General features: G+C 39.3%; 1 protein-coding gene across 4 annotated transcripts in view; it reads left to right on the forward strand.

The window, feature by feature from the left end:
• The window catches only part of otud7b (OTU deubiquitinase 7B), a 31,126-nt gene that overhangs the window by 8,160 nt on the left and 8,701 nt on the right, over window positions 1-14,265 (forward strand). For 2 of the 4 annotated variants that reach the window (XM_071468896.1, XM_071468897.1), the window contains exons 1-4: window positions 11,676-11,894; window positions 12,619-12,789; window positions 13,102-13,329; window positions 14,033-14,134. In XM_071468896.1, coding sequence (XP_071324997.1) covers window positions 11,810-11,894; window positions 12,619-12,789; window positions 13,102-13,329; window positions 14,033-14,134 — 586 coding nt within the window. In that variant the 5' untranslated portion in view covers window positions 11,676-11,809. Of the gene's footprint in view, window positions 1-11,661; window positions 11,895-12,618; window positions 12,790-13,098; window positions 13,330-14,032; window positions 14,135-14,265 lie in introns of those variants that run through there. The other 2 variants (XM_071468898.1, XM_071468895.1) reach the window with 2 other exon arrangements.

Here is a 14,265-nt window from a genome sequence, read left to right on the forward strand (position 1 = left end):
AGCTGGTGGTCAAGCCGTCATCAGGGTTGGAATGTGTGTGTTACATGTTTCACAGTGCAAAAATGTTATTTATTGTAGTAATAATAATTCACTCAATAAAGAAATTTTCTGAAACATCCTTTGGTTTCCTCTTAGAGATCGATTGATAGTGGATTTTTAAAGGCTGATATAATAATGATAGTTTGGAGCAGGAGAAAGCAAATAGCCAATTAATCGGCCGATATGAACCCAGTCACAACCCCCCATGAAAGAAAATTGAACACTGCCTGCACTCTGTTTCCTCAAGCTGCCAAAAAAATGTCAATTCAATTCAATATAACTAATACTTAAAACATATTAAATAGATTAAAATATATTACAAATATAGCTATATGCTATATTTATATATATATATATATATATATATATATATATATATATATATATATATATATATATATATATATGCTATTGTAATGAAACTTTGTAGATAAAGTGAAAGTTCCTTCAGTCTGAAACAATTGTCATCATCACAGAAGCTATATCTGGAGGACATACAAAACCACAATAACTCATAATAATTCAGCAGACATTACTCAAGTAGCATCAAAGAAGCTACTGTAATCTTCAGCCAGAGTTTGTGTCATCATGCATGATGTGCTTAACTTCTGCAGTAGCCTGGTGATGATGATAACAGACCATCCTGAAGTGTGATTAGGTCGATTACATCATTGGAGCAAGTAGCATTCACCATCGGCGAAGCTCTGTTCTGTAGTGGCCACTGCTTCCGTTGTACACCCAATTATATTGTTAAATGCCACTGCTACAAACCAGTAATGTTTGTGTATATTCATGGCGTGAGGAGGATCCTAAAGTGAGTGATTTCATTTCATGAATGGATAGAGTGTATTTAACTGTAAAGTAACAGTTAAATAGTCTCTTTTCCTCCCTGTGTACCTGTATTGTATCGTGGACAAAGAGCTTGAAGTGTTGCGTTTTAATATGAGAGACATAACTTTTGTGGGGAAAAAATAAATTGTAAATGGGTCACTGAATGAATGCTACTTGTCAGCCTTGCTGTAAAAGCAGCCGTTCCAACATATACCTCAGAACCATGAAAATGTTTTAACGTTCCACATTTTTCTAACCCCACAGCAGAGTGAGGTGTTGAAGGTTTTTTTCATGGAGTGGAGAATTGCTTTTTGAAAACATTATCTTTAAAGTAGTTTAAAAACATAATTTTAAGTCTGGTGTGCATTTATTGCAGCACACTGACCATTCATGGGGTCTTTAACATGTTTTTTATCAGGGGTTAATGACATGCACATATATTTTGAGCAAATGTGGCTCTAAAATGATCAGTTATGGCCATTAGCCCACGGTTGTGCTAGGCCTGCACTTGCTAGCAAAACAGAGACATCATGCTTTAGGCAGAGAGTTAAAGTAATAATGTCTTACTATAACCAACAACCTTATCATGCTCATAATTTACAAATGAGGCCGTCAACTCTAATTTAAATATAAATTATGTCAGGTACACAGTGATAATAACTTTTGCAAGTGGAGCCTCAATGCAAAACGGTGATATATGTATATAAAAATGTCCTATCCTTGCTGAGTAATCAGCCAAACCAATTAATTGGTAAACCTCTAGTTTCGTTAACTAGAGGCTCATCTTTTCCTTCTTTTTTGAATTTTGGATACCCCTCTTGTTTGTAAGTACTTGGTAGGCTTGCCACTTATTTCATTGTAGGCCAAGAGAAGCAGAGAAAGAAACTAATAACCTTATTTGGGAAGAAGATAACCAGTCCTTGCTCCAGCTACATCAGGATTCTTAGCTCCATTAAAGATGAAAGCTTTCTGGGATTCCTATGAAGAAGTATGTTTTTTTTAAGTTAATGAAGTAGAAAGGGTCCACTACTTCTTATAATTCACATGTCAACAACGGCTGTGTGGATGTTCTGTTTCACTGGTCAGTGGCTTTTATTGATTTTTTTTCCAATTACCAGCTTTCTAGCATATTTCCAGAGAAATGGTTCCACTGCAATTTACTGTATTGATTTCTGAGTTGCAAACCAATAGCAACTGAAAATATCAGTCCCCTCCCTCTGTACTGGTCAAAGGAGAATTAGTGTGGCAGCAGTTTACAAGCAGAACAGGAAGTAATGGATAGCAGTGACCAGCTATCGGAATCCTAAATTTTGTGTTGTTTGCTGTTACTTAAAGGTGAATCTGTGGTCTTTCTTTTGTCCCTTCTACAATTAACATATTGGGTAAAAGTGCTTTATAAACTAATTTATTTTGACTTTGAGAAAGGATGAAGGGCAGTGATTTGCTTTACTACACAAAACCTCTCTCTCTGCAGCATTCTTTGTTGGCCTGAGGCAGGTATTTACAATGCAATGCTTATCATATGCTTTGGCATTATACAGGCCCTTGCAAAGTAATGTCTGTACACTATTCATATGATCCAATTGCCCTTGAAGACAACTGATGTTGCAGAAAATTACAAAATTGGCTTAGATATTCTGCGTTTTCTCTTTTCTGTGCACAACTACAACATTGTCAGTAATAAAAACATTGCCCAGCTGTATAGAATAATATTATGCTATATTGAGTAAGGATTCTGCATTCTGCATACTGTGCATATTGCACTCTGTTGTGCATTGACCAGTGGGGTTCGAACAAAAATTAGGAATGATGCTTGGGTTTGGTCTTGTGACTGAACAATAGCCAGCGATCACTTGACCTTTGATCTGCCAAGTGGTGGAGTTAATGTTATTGTTGATTTGTGGGTAGCAATAGCTAACCTTAGGTGCTGTTAGTGTTCAACTGAGGAATGCAACTGCAGCTTACTGTATGTGTGAAGAACTGATGATGACAATCTACCTATAGGCAATATAAAACAATGCCTTTTGTCCGTCATTTACAAGTCGCCCACAGGTGTAATCAGGGTGAACATTCAATGGTAACAACAACTGTGTGACAGGGTGACACAAACTCAGATTCAGCTTACATCAGCTGTGTAGGGCTTGGGTCAGGTTTAGACATAAATACAGAATGCCTGTCTCTCTGGCTCACTGATAAGATGACAAGCTCTTTCTTTGTCTTTCATCAATTTGCTGTTTCTGTGAACAGGGACTGAAGCAGTGCATCCCATGGCAGAGATTCTTTCCTCTTTGTACATGTGCAGCAGCAGTGCCATTGTGCTGCTCCGTTCAACTGAGAAACTCTGGAAGAACTGGGTACAGTGCTTTCTGCACTCCTTAACCAGGCAGCGATCAGCTTCGTCCTCAGCTGCAATGCTCATGTTATGTAATGAGTCAGTGTAGGCTGACTGGGCTCAGTCAGTAACCAGATTACAGCACTCCACAGATAAAGACAGCTGAAGAACGGCTTTCTCACCACACCTTTGTTTTGCCTCCCCTGGTTTACTTCACTTCCTCTTTTTGACTGTGATGAATTGTTCACAGCAAACCCAGCCCTGTTTCTGGAGCGTTTCAAAGAAACACTTGGACTCACTGAGAAGTGAATTAACAAGGAAGCATTTGCTGTTTTGCTTCTACATAATTCGATGTCTCTGTGGTTTTAAAGACAGTGAGACAGGCCTTTCACAGACATTTAGAGCATGTAGACTGACAACTCTGACAACATCAGACTGGTTGAGACATAAGTGCATCAGTCATGTGGTGTCAAGTTTTCCTGCAGTACGTCTCCAAATTCCCCTTTTTAGCTGTCAGTCTAGATTGACTGATAAGGCATTGTTCAGGTCATTACACATATTTAAGGGTTTAAAAAATCTGTAAAAAAAATATATATATATTGGTGGTAGTATTCATTTTAATATTAACAAATAATTTTGATGGGGATCCCTTAGATTTGTTTTTCAAAAACCTGTGTCCAAGATACATTCTAAATGGGACATTGTACTAGGGCTACAACTGTTATTTTCATTATTGATTAATTTGCAGATTATTTTCTTGATTAATCAATCAATAGTGCTAATAAAAATTCTATTTAATCATGATTTTTATTTGAATGAGCCAATATCCATTCTTAAAATCTCAAGATCAATCTTGGCATTTCCACCTTCTCTCAGTTAACATCTCTGTTAAATGTTATGCGGTGGTTACGTGTTGTAATTACTTCAGTTAGGGCTGCATAAAGTGACAAATGTTTAATTTGTAAGTTAAATAGTCATGTAGATATTAGCTGGCTTTATGAGGCGTCTTGAGTCACGACAGTTCTGTAATCTCTTACATAAATAGTTACAGTCTATGCAGACCCACCACAGTTAACGGGACAGTCGTGACTCACAGTGGTTAGCTGACTCTGGCTGTCTCATACCAAATCTAGAGATCAGATCAATGAGAGGGATAGGCAGAAAAAGACTGCACACTGATCTGAGCTCTGTTTGTGTTTGTTGAAGAGGTATCTCTGGCTATGAGATGGAGGCTGTGGGTTTTGCTTCACTCAGTCTGTCCCTGCTGAGGAGCTAACAGCAGCTAACAGCTGTCTATCAGACTGATGTCAGCAGTGCAGATGAATTAGTGAGCAGACTTGTGCTCAAATTGATCATTAAAGTGGATGTCTGTAGCAACTGCTGCTGACAGTCCATGTGTAGCTGTATGGGTTTGTTTTTGGTTTTTTTTCTTACGCAATTTCATACTCAAGGAAACAACAGCGTTACTCGTTGAATGTAGAAGAGATAAGCAATTTACTCAACACTGGCATTTATTTGATGTCATCAAATCAGATCGAAATGAATCAATTCTGGACTTTGCCATTCAGGAGCGCACTGTCAATGTCCTGCTAATTTATTTAATTGTCAAGTTTCTTAGAGTCCAATGTAATGTCTTTATGTGCTATTTTGTCCGAGCAGCCTTAAAAAAATGAAAGATATTGACTTTACAATGAATAAAACACTGGAGATGCAGTTTCTAAATAACCTCATATCTAGTTTGGCATTTCTGTGCTGCAGTTTCTAGTTACTTAGTGGCCAAAATATTCACCAATATGATATATCTGCAATAAGCTAATATCAGCTGGTTTGTTGGTCTGGCTTTAGCTGTTAGTGCCCATTGCTGCGTCCAAAGGCTGGAAGGTTTTGTTCTCTGTCCCACCATCACTCTGGACCGGAGATGGAGCACAGTTATCACTCCTGCTCCAACTCCCACCAGCCACATTGCCTTCCCCTGTTTGCTTACTTAATGCCCTTTATCTCATTACTCATATGGTTTTGCAAGGCTGAGAGGGTGTGATACATTCACTGAGATCACAGGAAAGGTTTATGTGATTGAACCAAAATAGAACTGACACATTTCTAGACCTGTCATTCATCATGTCCTTACAATCAAAGGGAAGCAGAACAACTGAGGTGTCCTCTTTAGGTAGTCTTACCACAGACTGCTCAGATAATAGAATAATTCCGGGTCATTGTTCAGTATTTATTCAGGTGGAGTGTACTCATCTTATTCTTTGACCACAGCTCATTTCTCTCTTAATGGTAAAGCAAAGCTCATGTTTCACATGATGAATGTAACCTTTGTGAGCCAAACATGAGAATAAATCTTCCGCTTCAGACAGGTTCTCGTCCATGACCCTGTTCCCCTCTGTCCTGGAGACCTTCACAGGCATGCGGAGAAGCAGGTTTTGTGAATCTCTTGATCCAGTGAATAAAAGACATTGCTCAAAGTCATAATGCAAAACATTTCAAAGTTGACACATGCTTTCACTTTCGAATTTGTTGACAGTCTTTCAATGCACAGAGTAACACAGTTGTCTGTCTGTGTGTTAAACTAAATTTAAATTGTTCACATCTGTAATGGCCATGAAAACAGCAGCAAAAAAAGAGCAGTATTTTGTGTTGTAATCGTTTGAGGAACACAAAATGCCCAGGTTCTCTCTGTAACTCAGACTCTTTTGATAATGCATGGGAATTTTTCCTTACACATTTTTGCATAATGTGACATTTAGATCGCAAAATATTTAGATAAGGTTCCAATTTATTGGCTTATGTTATTAAAAGGTAGGTCACCTCATCCCTTTATCATCATCGTAGAATATAGAATTAGTGGTGTTCTTGCAATTTAGGTCATACCATATTGAGTGACCTTGCATGAGTAACCCACAGAGTGAGGCATGACGGAGCACTTAGAGCACCGGCACCTTTTGCATTTAAGCTTGAGGCTTGGTTTCTTTCTTTCTTAGCCTTTGTGTGTTCTACACTTTATTGTCTGTTGTTCTCTGTATGTTCCTTATCTTGGTTTGCTGTTAGCAGCTGTTAATGGCCTCAAACAAGGCTGATACCAACCCATTGGAAAAACACTGCTAAATCCTGTCTGGACTTTATAACAACAAAGACGGTGACAACAAAAACAGCAATGCTTTCATACGAGGAAAGCAATTAAGGAGGCTTCATATCATAAAACAAGACAGAGAAATTTTAAAGGAATTACAAGTGAAGACATAAAGAATCATGGGGGTAATAAAAAAACAATCTACAACAGAGCATTAGAAAAATAGTATTAGGCTAGTAATGTGAGTGTAAGTTGCTTTTGTGCTTATTTATTGAGCTTTTATAGAGTCTAATAATCGGCCCAAATTTACATTCCATTTATTTTGTTAAAAAAATCAGTTATGTGCACAGTGATTCAGATGTCTGGAATCAGGCTTTTTGCAGATCATATCTAAAAATGTCTTGTAGGTGTGCAGGTTTATTACCGCCAGGTTACATTGCTGTTTCACCAGTGATTTTATGTTTTACCCACTGATCAGCATCATTTTCTTTCTTGCATCTTTAAGAAGTAATTTACAGTTTAGCTGAGCCATTGAGTCTGTCAGGTTAGAGAATCAGGTTTGTTGAACTTCTCTTGATACAAACTCAACAAATAACTATTCAATCCTCCTGCTACTGTCAAGATGAAGAGGGCACTTAAACTCCTCCAGTTCCCCTGCTCATTGGTCAACAGCAGTAAACAGTGGCAGTACTTCACGGTTTCTGCATGTATTCCATAAGAGGAGTATAAAAACATTTCCTTCAAAAACAATCTAAAGGCTACCAAAACAAACTTGCGTCCCTAGTCCCAGCAGTGGACTGACCCTCTCAGCCCACCAAGGGCTGACACAGTGGGCTGTGGTGACCTCCCTGTCTCCCTCAGTGATTCAAGCCATTCTCCCAGCCCTCAGCTCAGCACCCACGTGTTGTCAGCAGCTCCTGTTACGTAAGCCCTCCTGCCAGACAAAAGCTCAGCCATCCCAGACACAAATCACTGACTGCCCCACGTTGGCAGCAGCGCTGTTAATGTTAGCCAGTAATCCACACAGGGTCTTTCTTGTATAGATTTTTTTTTGCTGATTGGCAAGTTCAATATTTTGGCCACCAAACAAGAAAATACCTTCAGGGTATGAAATATGATTTTACAATGTAGTTTTGTGATCTCCGAGTGTCATTGCTGTCAGACACAATTGACATGAGAGGTGAATGTCAATTTTACTGTAATTTTCAAAGCAATTCGTAGACTAACAATGTGACAATGAAATGTAAGGTACAATATCAGACTTTCTGCTAAATACATACAGTGCACCACTACAATTTATCTGATTTGATTAACTCAGACTTGCTGCTGTGCTTAATATCTATACATTGACACATCTGCCAGCGGTTCTGATCCGTTCCAATAAATAAATAAATAAATAATTAAATATGGCATGTCCTTTCCATTATGCATACAAAGTGAATTAAACAATGGGAAAAAAATGATTTTATGATATTGTGATGTAACACAGTTGGTCTTGTGGAACTCAATATGTGAGAATACTGGCTTTAGGTTGAAAATAATTGTTTTTATAAGCGTTTCTGAAACCGAGGCATGTGACGTTACCTCAACTGCATCATAGTGGGCTCACAGGAATGGCTGATGTTCCAGGCCCACAGTGACAACAGCCAGCCTTTTGTTGATCTACGTTGGTACATTCTGTCCACAACCCTTCACTTTTATCGCCTTTTTCACAGTTTTTTTTTCTGACTGTCAGTGCCTTGTGTTGTCAGTTGATGTGCCACTATTTGCAGCCAAATAACAGCATTGATTAATTAAACCATTAGATTACCTTTAGAGGTTGCTGTAAAGTCAACAAACCAGAGGGTGTACACAGTCCCCTGAGAACCAGGGCAGAGGCTGGATTCTGCTAAAGCCATTGGGGTCAGTGAAGTTAGAGCTGAACACCATTAATCATTCATACAAATTGGTACTGCTTTGATTTGCCAGCATTGATACTGCTGGCAGCCTGTTAAAAACCATCAATATTGAGATGTTCATATTGAATGGACATTTTCTTTTAGTTCGTTTTAAACCTTATAAACTCTTTTTGTTTTCTGTTCGCTTGTTTTGCTTTGTTTTTTTTTTCATGCCTTACATCATATCAAACTGGTCTCACAAGTTAATGCCTTGTTGCCAGTTCTCGGTCTCGAGTCTGCAACTCTTATGTTCTTATCACTGTCAAACTAAACTACACAGAATGTCATTTCATAATTACTAAAAAGGTTAATTACAGTATTACTTCTAAAGCCATGCTCTCTGCATGATGTTACTTTATTTCTTGTTTTACTTGAAGTGGAAGCGTTAAATTTATTAATGTCAGTAAACTAAATTATAATTAATGTTTCCCAAATCCCTGACAACTAAAACGAGGCAGCACCCAACCCAATCTGCATTCAGTCGTCAGAACGAGGGTTAAAAAAGGTCATGTGACCCACGTTGACCCTTTCAGCTCAGCCTCCGATGTGACAATAGCTTTGTGTCAAAAAAACTCGGGTTCCTCATTCATTTCAGTCAGACCACTGACTGCACTGGCAAAAAAATGCTGGTCATTACAGTACAAAAGTTGATCCTGGTTCAGATTTAGCATTTTGCCTGAGTGCAGTGTACATTAGACCTTTTTTATGGTGTGTTCTATGTAGGACTGCAATTAGCGACTATTATTGATTAATCTACAGATTGTTTTCTCGATTAATTGATGTCTGTAAAATCTGAAAATGCCTGTTACTTGTTTTCAGAGCTCAAGCTGACATCTTTAGATGTCTTTTTTTTTATTCGTTCAACAGTCAAAAAACCCAAAGTTCATGTACAAGAAAAACATCTTCACATTTGAGAAGCTGGAACCAGCAAATGTTTCACATTTTTGCCTAAAACATAACATGCATTGCTCTGTGCTTTTTGTTGGAGCCCACAAAAAATAACGTCCGCAAAATCTCCAAGTACTGCGCTAATTAGCTGTTTTCTGTTCACATCAGGGTAACTGCGGTTGGTAAAGTCATATATGTAGCTCTAGGTATCCAGCACTTTCCAAGCTAATGCCCGCCTCTCAATTCATCGGATTGGACAGTGGGGAAAAAAATGCAAATGACATCAGGCGTTTTTCTGCTCTGAGTTCAACTTGATGCGTTCAGAATGTTCCTGCAAAACGCAAGGTGCCCATGGCACAAAAGTAGTGTGCAAAATGCTTACTGCCAATAGAAAACAAGTAGAAAAAGATTCTTCTCACTGCAAAAACCGCATCCTGTGTGATCAGGGTCTTACAGGCATGTAAACTCTGGTGCTGCATATTTTTTTGCTTCCTGGACTGGTTTATATTACATCTTATAGGTACCTATAGCAACACATTCACTCCACCACAGCGCCTGGTGTCTTTTTGTGTGGTTTTTTTTAAATGCAGTGTCAGTTAGAACACGATCTAACCCACAGTTCTTTACGTCAATCTGAATGTGGTCGAAAACTGTTTCGATAGCCTGTGGTTTTAAATGGTTAACTGGCCTCTATCTCACATCTCTTAAGTCGTGTGTATGTAATCAGTGGACCTGAACATAACTGAATTGGCAGACTGCAAGAATGTTAGGAGACCCCGCAGAGGAGACTGCTGAATGCCCAACTTTACAGAGAACGCACTAGAATTAATCTGCTGGCTGAGAAAGGCCTTTTGTACTGAAGTCTGTTCCTCCCCTGTGTGCCTGCACGGCTTTTAATAATGATGGAGAAACTGAGGGAGGTAGGGAGAGCGTGTAGCGAGAGGACGTTGGAGAGGTGTAAGAAGAGTAAACTCGTGACTCATCAGGCGCAGTGGAAAAGGGTTCACTGAGTCAGAGATGAGGCAGGAACATTGGGTTGTGGATGAGCCATGGGACGGATGGGAATAGATGACTGTAGGTAGATTTAAAAAAAAAAAAAAAAAAGTGAGTCAAAACTGCATCAGGCAGTTTCTGAACTTCAAGGCACCATAATGTATGAACAATTTTACAGTTGTGCACAGCAATTTATCAATCAAAATACCCATAGACTATTGTCATTATTTATGCATGTTACATGTACTAGACACTACATTTGGGAAGCTGTGTTTAAATCAGTATGTTGGTATGTTAAAAGGCAGAACCATATGTTCTTTAGATCATCAAGACGAATACTAGTGATTAATGACCATGCACACAACTTAGAGTAAAATGAGCATACTGTCGCTGAAGTTGCTGTTATTGTTGCAGCCCTAAGATGAAAGATTTAATTTGCTTTTTGACCTGCATTGATCAGCAAGATTTATCATTTACCAGATGTGTGAGATAGCTGAAACACAAAGTTTAGAGAATACTAACGCAGCAAATTGCTGTGGGAGGACAAATATAACAGATACACAGTATCTGTTGAGATGTGGTTCAAAGCACGGTTGAAAATGTGCGTGTACTCTCAAAATATCTTTCCTGGTAAAATGAAGGCTTTTAGGTTCAGCTTGGCCTCCAAAGTACATCTTTTGAGCCAGGGCTGCTTTGATTCATTCCTTTTGTCTGGCATTGATCGGCCTCTACATCCGTTGTGTCACTGGCCCATTGATACAGACTCTTTTTTTTCCCTCTCAGTCTTGATAATGTTTCTAGATTGATTTTTGTGCCCAACTGATGCAGGTCCTTTGAATCTGCCATTGAAATTTGAAGAGTAAAATTGCCAAATTGATTTCAAAGGGGCCTCTTGAAAGGCATACTGTTTCCTTGTATCACACAGTTCAAACAAATCTGACTACTGATATATACAGTATGGTATTTAGGCCCTGAACCATCCCATTTGAAATATCAAATATTTCTATAGTTCTATTTAAATGGTGACATGAATAAAAATCACAATTTTGCCAGCACAAAAACAGGCAAATATTGGCATTTATCAGTAGGCTGATATGATCATCTCTAATTGATTTGGAGTGAAAGCAGAGCAGGTTTTAAAATAATAATGAGTCTTCACTTAAGTGATGGATTCTGACAGCTTTTCCGAATTCATAACAGGTCATTAAAGTGTTTACGAAAACAGGATCAAGGCCGAAAGCACACAGTGAAGTTGCTCACATGACACGTTGTCATTTGACTTTCATTCAGTTCCGATGAGAATTTGAGCAAACGCTTTTGTGAAACACTTTGTGTGCCACAGCTGTTGTCATGGGTGGGACAAGTGACTGCAAAGGTGTCAGGTTCAAAAGCAACCAGCCACAACAGGCCTGCATTTGAAAAGGGGTTAAACAGGGTCATTATATCAGCTTCTCATTCAGTGTAAACATTCAAGCTCTAACACTCCTTTCATTCATTGTAAGCTTTGACTAATCTTTCTGGAGAATGTTTAACTTGTGATGTATCTATCTGTGTTCTCTCTTCAGGTGTGGCTGGTAGAGTAGCCCAAGCTAGAGGATTGCTCCCCTGACCACTTCCCTTGCTGCCCGGTCAGGGAGAGCAGATTCTGCATTTGTTTTTCTTTTTTTTTTTTCTACCCGGAAGCAACCCGCCAACTTGTGAATTCATGATCACATGACCGTGGATATGGACGCAGTCCTGTCCGACTTTGTCCGTTCCACTGGAGCTGAACCGGGATTGGCCAGAGATCTGCTAGAGGGTGAGTATTTAGTGAGAGAAGAGAGAAAAAAGGAAATGTTTTCAGAATTGTCTTGGTCACTGCTATCCTTGTGGTAGTATATATATTAATGGATATAAATGACACATTGCACAGTGTCCATGCTACAAAATAAATGCTCACAATGATGCAAAGTTTCAGTAATAAATGGAATTGTGATAAATTCTCAAGTTAGAAGCTAAACTTAAAGGGAAAACTTGTCAAATCAGTTGTGTCTTTACCAAATGTATTCAGTTCAGTTACACTTTGATCTGCTCTGTTTCTAACCTTTAATGTGGTCTTTGTTAGTTCCATGCCTTTTAGCAGCAGCCAAATTGACCACTGTCTCAGTCAGTGCTTCTGGCGTCTTACTGTTAATTAGGCTATCATACAATAACAGAGGGAAGGTATAGCTCGAGTCAACAGGGCTCCTGTTGCCTAGCAGCAACACAAGTTGCAGATAAGAATATGGGTTAAAAATGTAACGCAATGCAGTGAACAGCAGCGAGCCAGCGAGCTGAGACGTGCTCCAAATTCAGATATTTACCCAAGCAAAGAAATGTGCCAGTGGCCTTTACATAAGATAAGATAGCCTATGGTTGCATCAACCCGTGGTAAATATTTAAACTCATTAAGAACGTCTCATTTGCCTGATATGAAAACAAGATTCAGGTTGTAACACTGGACCTGCAGTCTCAAGACAGATGTTCCCTCTCTGTGTCTGTAGGCAAGAACTGGGATTTCACCGCTGCACTGAGTGACTTTGAGCAGCTTCGGCAGGTGCATGCTGGGAACCTGACGTATCCATTCACAGAAGAGAGGACGTATCTGCATCCCGAAAAGGAGATGGCCAGGGTAGGACGGCCCATACTCCACCGACAAGATGAGGTGGTGCAAGGTAGGGCCACTGACATGTGAAATGTTTCAGTGTAACACAACCCAGTTTGACTTTAAGCTATACACCAGTTTAAGGTGCTTTATACAGCAAGTGATGTTAAATGAGGACACACACACACAGATAATTACCATCCAGTTATAACAGCAGCAGTTTTGCTCCATCTATGGGCAAAGAAAATAATAACTAATGCAGGTTTTCCACTTGTGCCACCTGCAGTGATTGACAGCTAACCTCTTTTTCTGTCTCCTACGTTTACTAGTCAGCCAGGATTAACAGCTTTTCTCCTCCTCCTCTGTCATCGTCCTTTAGCAGCCACAGAGAAGCGCCTGTCAAGGGGTATTTCCCATGCCAGTTCAACCATTGTGTCTTTGGCCCGCTCTCACGTCTCAAGCACTGGTGGTAGCAGCAGCGAGCCGCTTCTGGACACGCCCCTGTGCACTTTCCAACTACCAGACCTCACCGTGTACCAGGATGACTTCCGTGGCTTCATCGAGAGGGATCTTATTGAGCAGTCGATGATGGTGGCCTTAGAACATGCCGGTGAGAAAAACTGAATACCAGCCCACTTAGAGATTCTAGGCTTTACACCCATCACACACCCTCTCTGTGTCTGCAGCTGCAGAGCTACCTCATGGGAAATTCACAGCAGGTTTTGAAAATACTGTCTACAACCAAACAAAACCATCCAATCAGCAAGAACACAGTATATTTCCACAATACATAAACTGTAGACGTTGTAACACCCCACAGACTTCTTATCATACATTCTACGGTAGAGTGTTGCAATCAAATATATATTCTAGCATTGAGGTCATAGATGGTGTTCGTGTTGCACAGGACTGCACTCTATTCAGAGGTGTGTATTAGAAATCCCTCTCCATAATGTAGTAGCTACAGCACCACCTTAAACTATGACCTTAGTAATAGACATATAAGTGAAATAACAGATGATAAACAGAACATTGTAAACTTCATAAATGTAGAATTGCCCTTGAGTGACACATTACATTGTAAAGTTTATAGGTTTTACACATTCATTTCATGAATAACCATTTAGGGAAAAATAACTTATTGTGGAATTGCATTTACTTTCTAAAAGTGTCAAGGATCTTTTATGCCATGTTGTAAAACACTTTCAGTTGCATGTATGAAAGGTGCTATGTAAATAAAGGTGAACTGTTTCAGTTTAATACCACATTTGTAATGCAAACAGGTGAGTGAAGTTTTTCCTATTTGCCTGCAGGACGACTTAATTGGTGGACAAAAGTAGTTCCAAACTGTCAGAGTCTGCTTCCTCTGGCAACAAGCGGCGATGGAAATTGCCTGTTACACGCAGCCTCGCTTGGTGAGTATCACAGACCTTTCAAACAAGACCCCTGTACCGTGCAGGTTCACACTCTATTAGCATTCATTAAGAGAGCTCCATTGTTAGCTTAAGCACTAATTGCATTTTACAGTGTTGCAGTGCACATTCAT

The sequence above is a fragment of the Trachinotus anak genome, unplaced genomic scaffold (assembly GCF_046630095.1).
Source record: "Trachinotus anak isolate AG129_WGS33_773 ecotype Australia unplaced genomic scaffold, CSIRO_AGI_Tana_v1 ptg000032l, whole genome shotgun sequence".
NCBI lineage: Eukaryota > Metazoa > Chordata > Actinopteri > Carangiformes > Carangidae > Trachinotus > Trachinotus anak.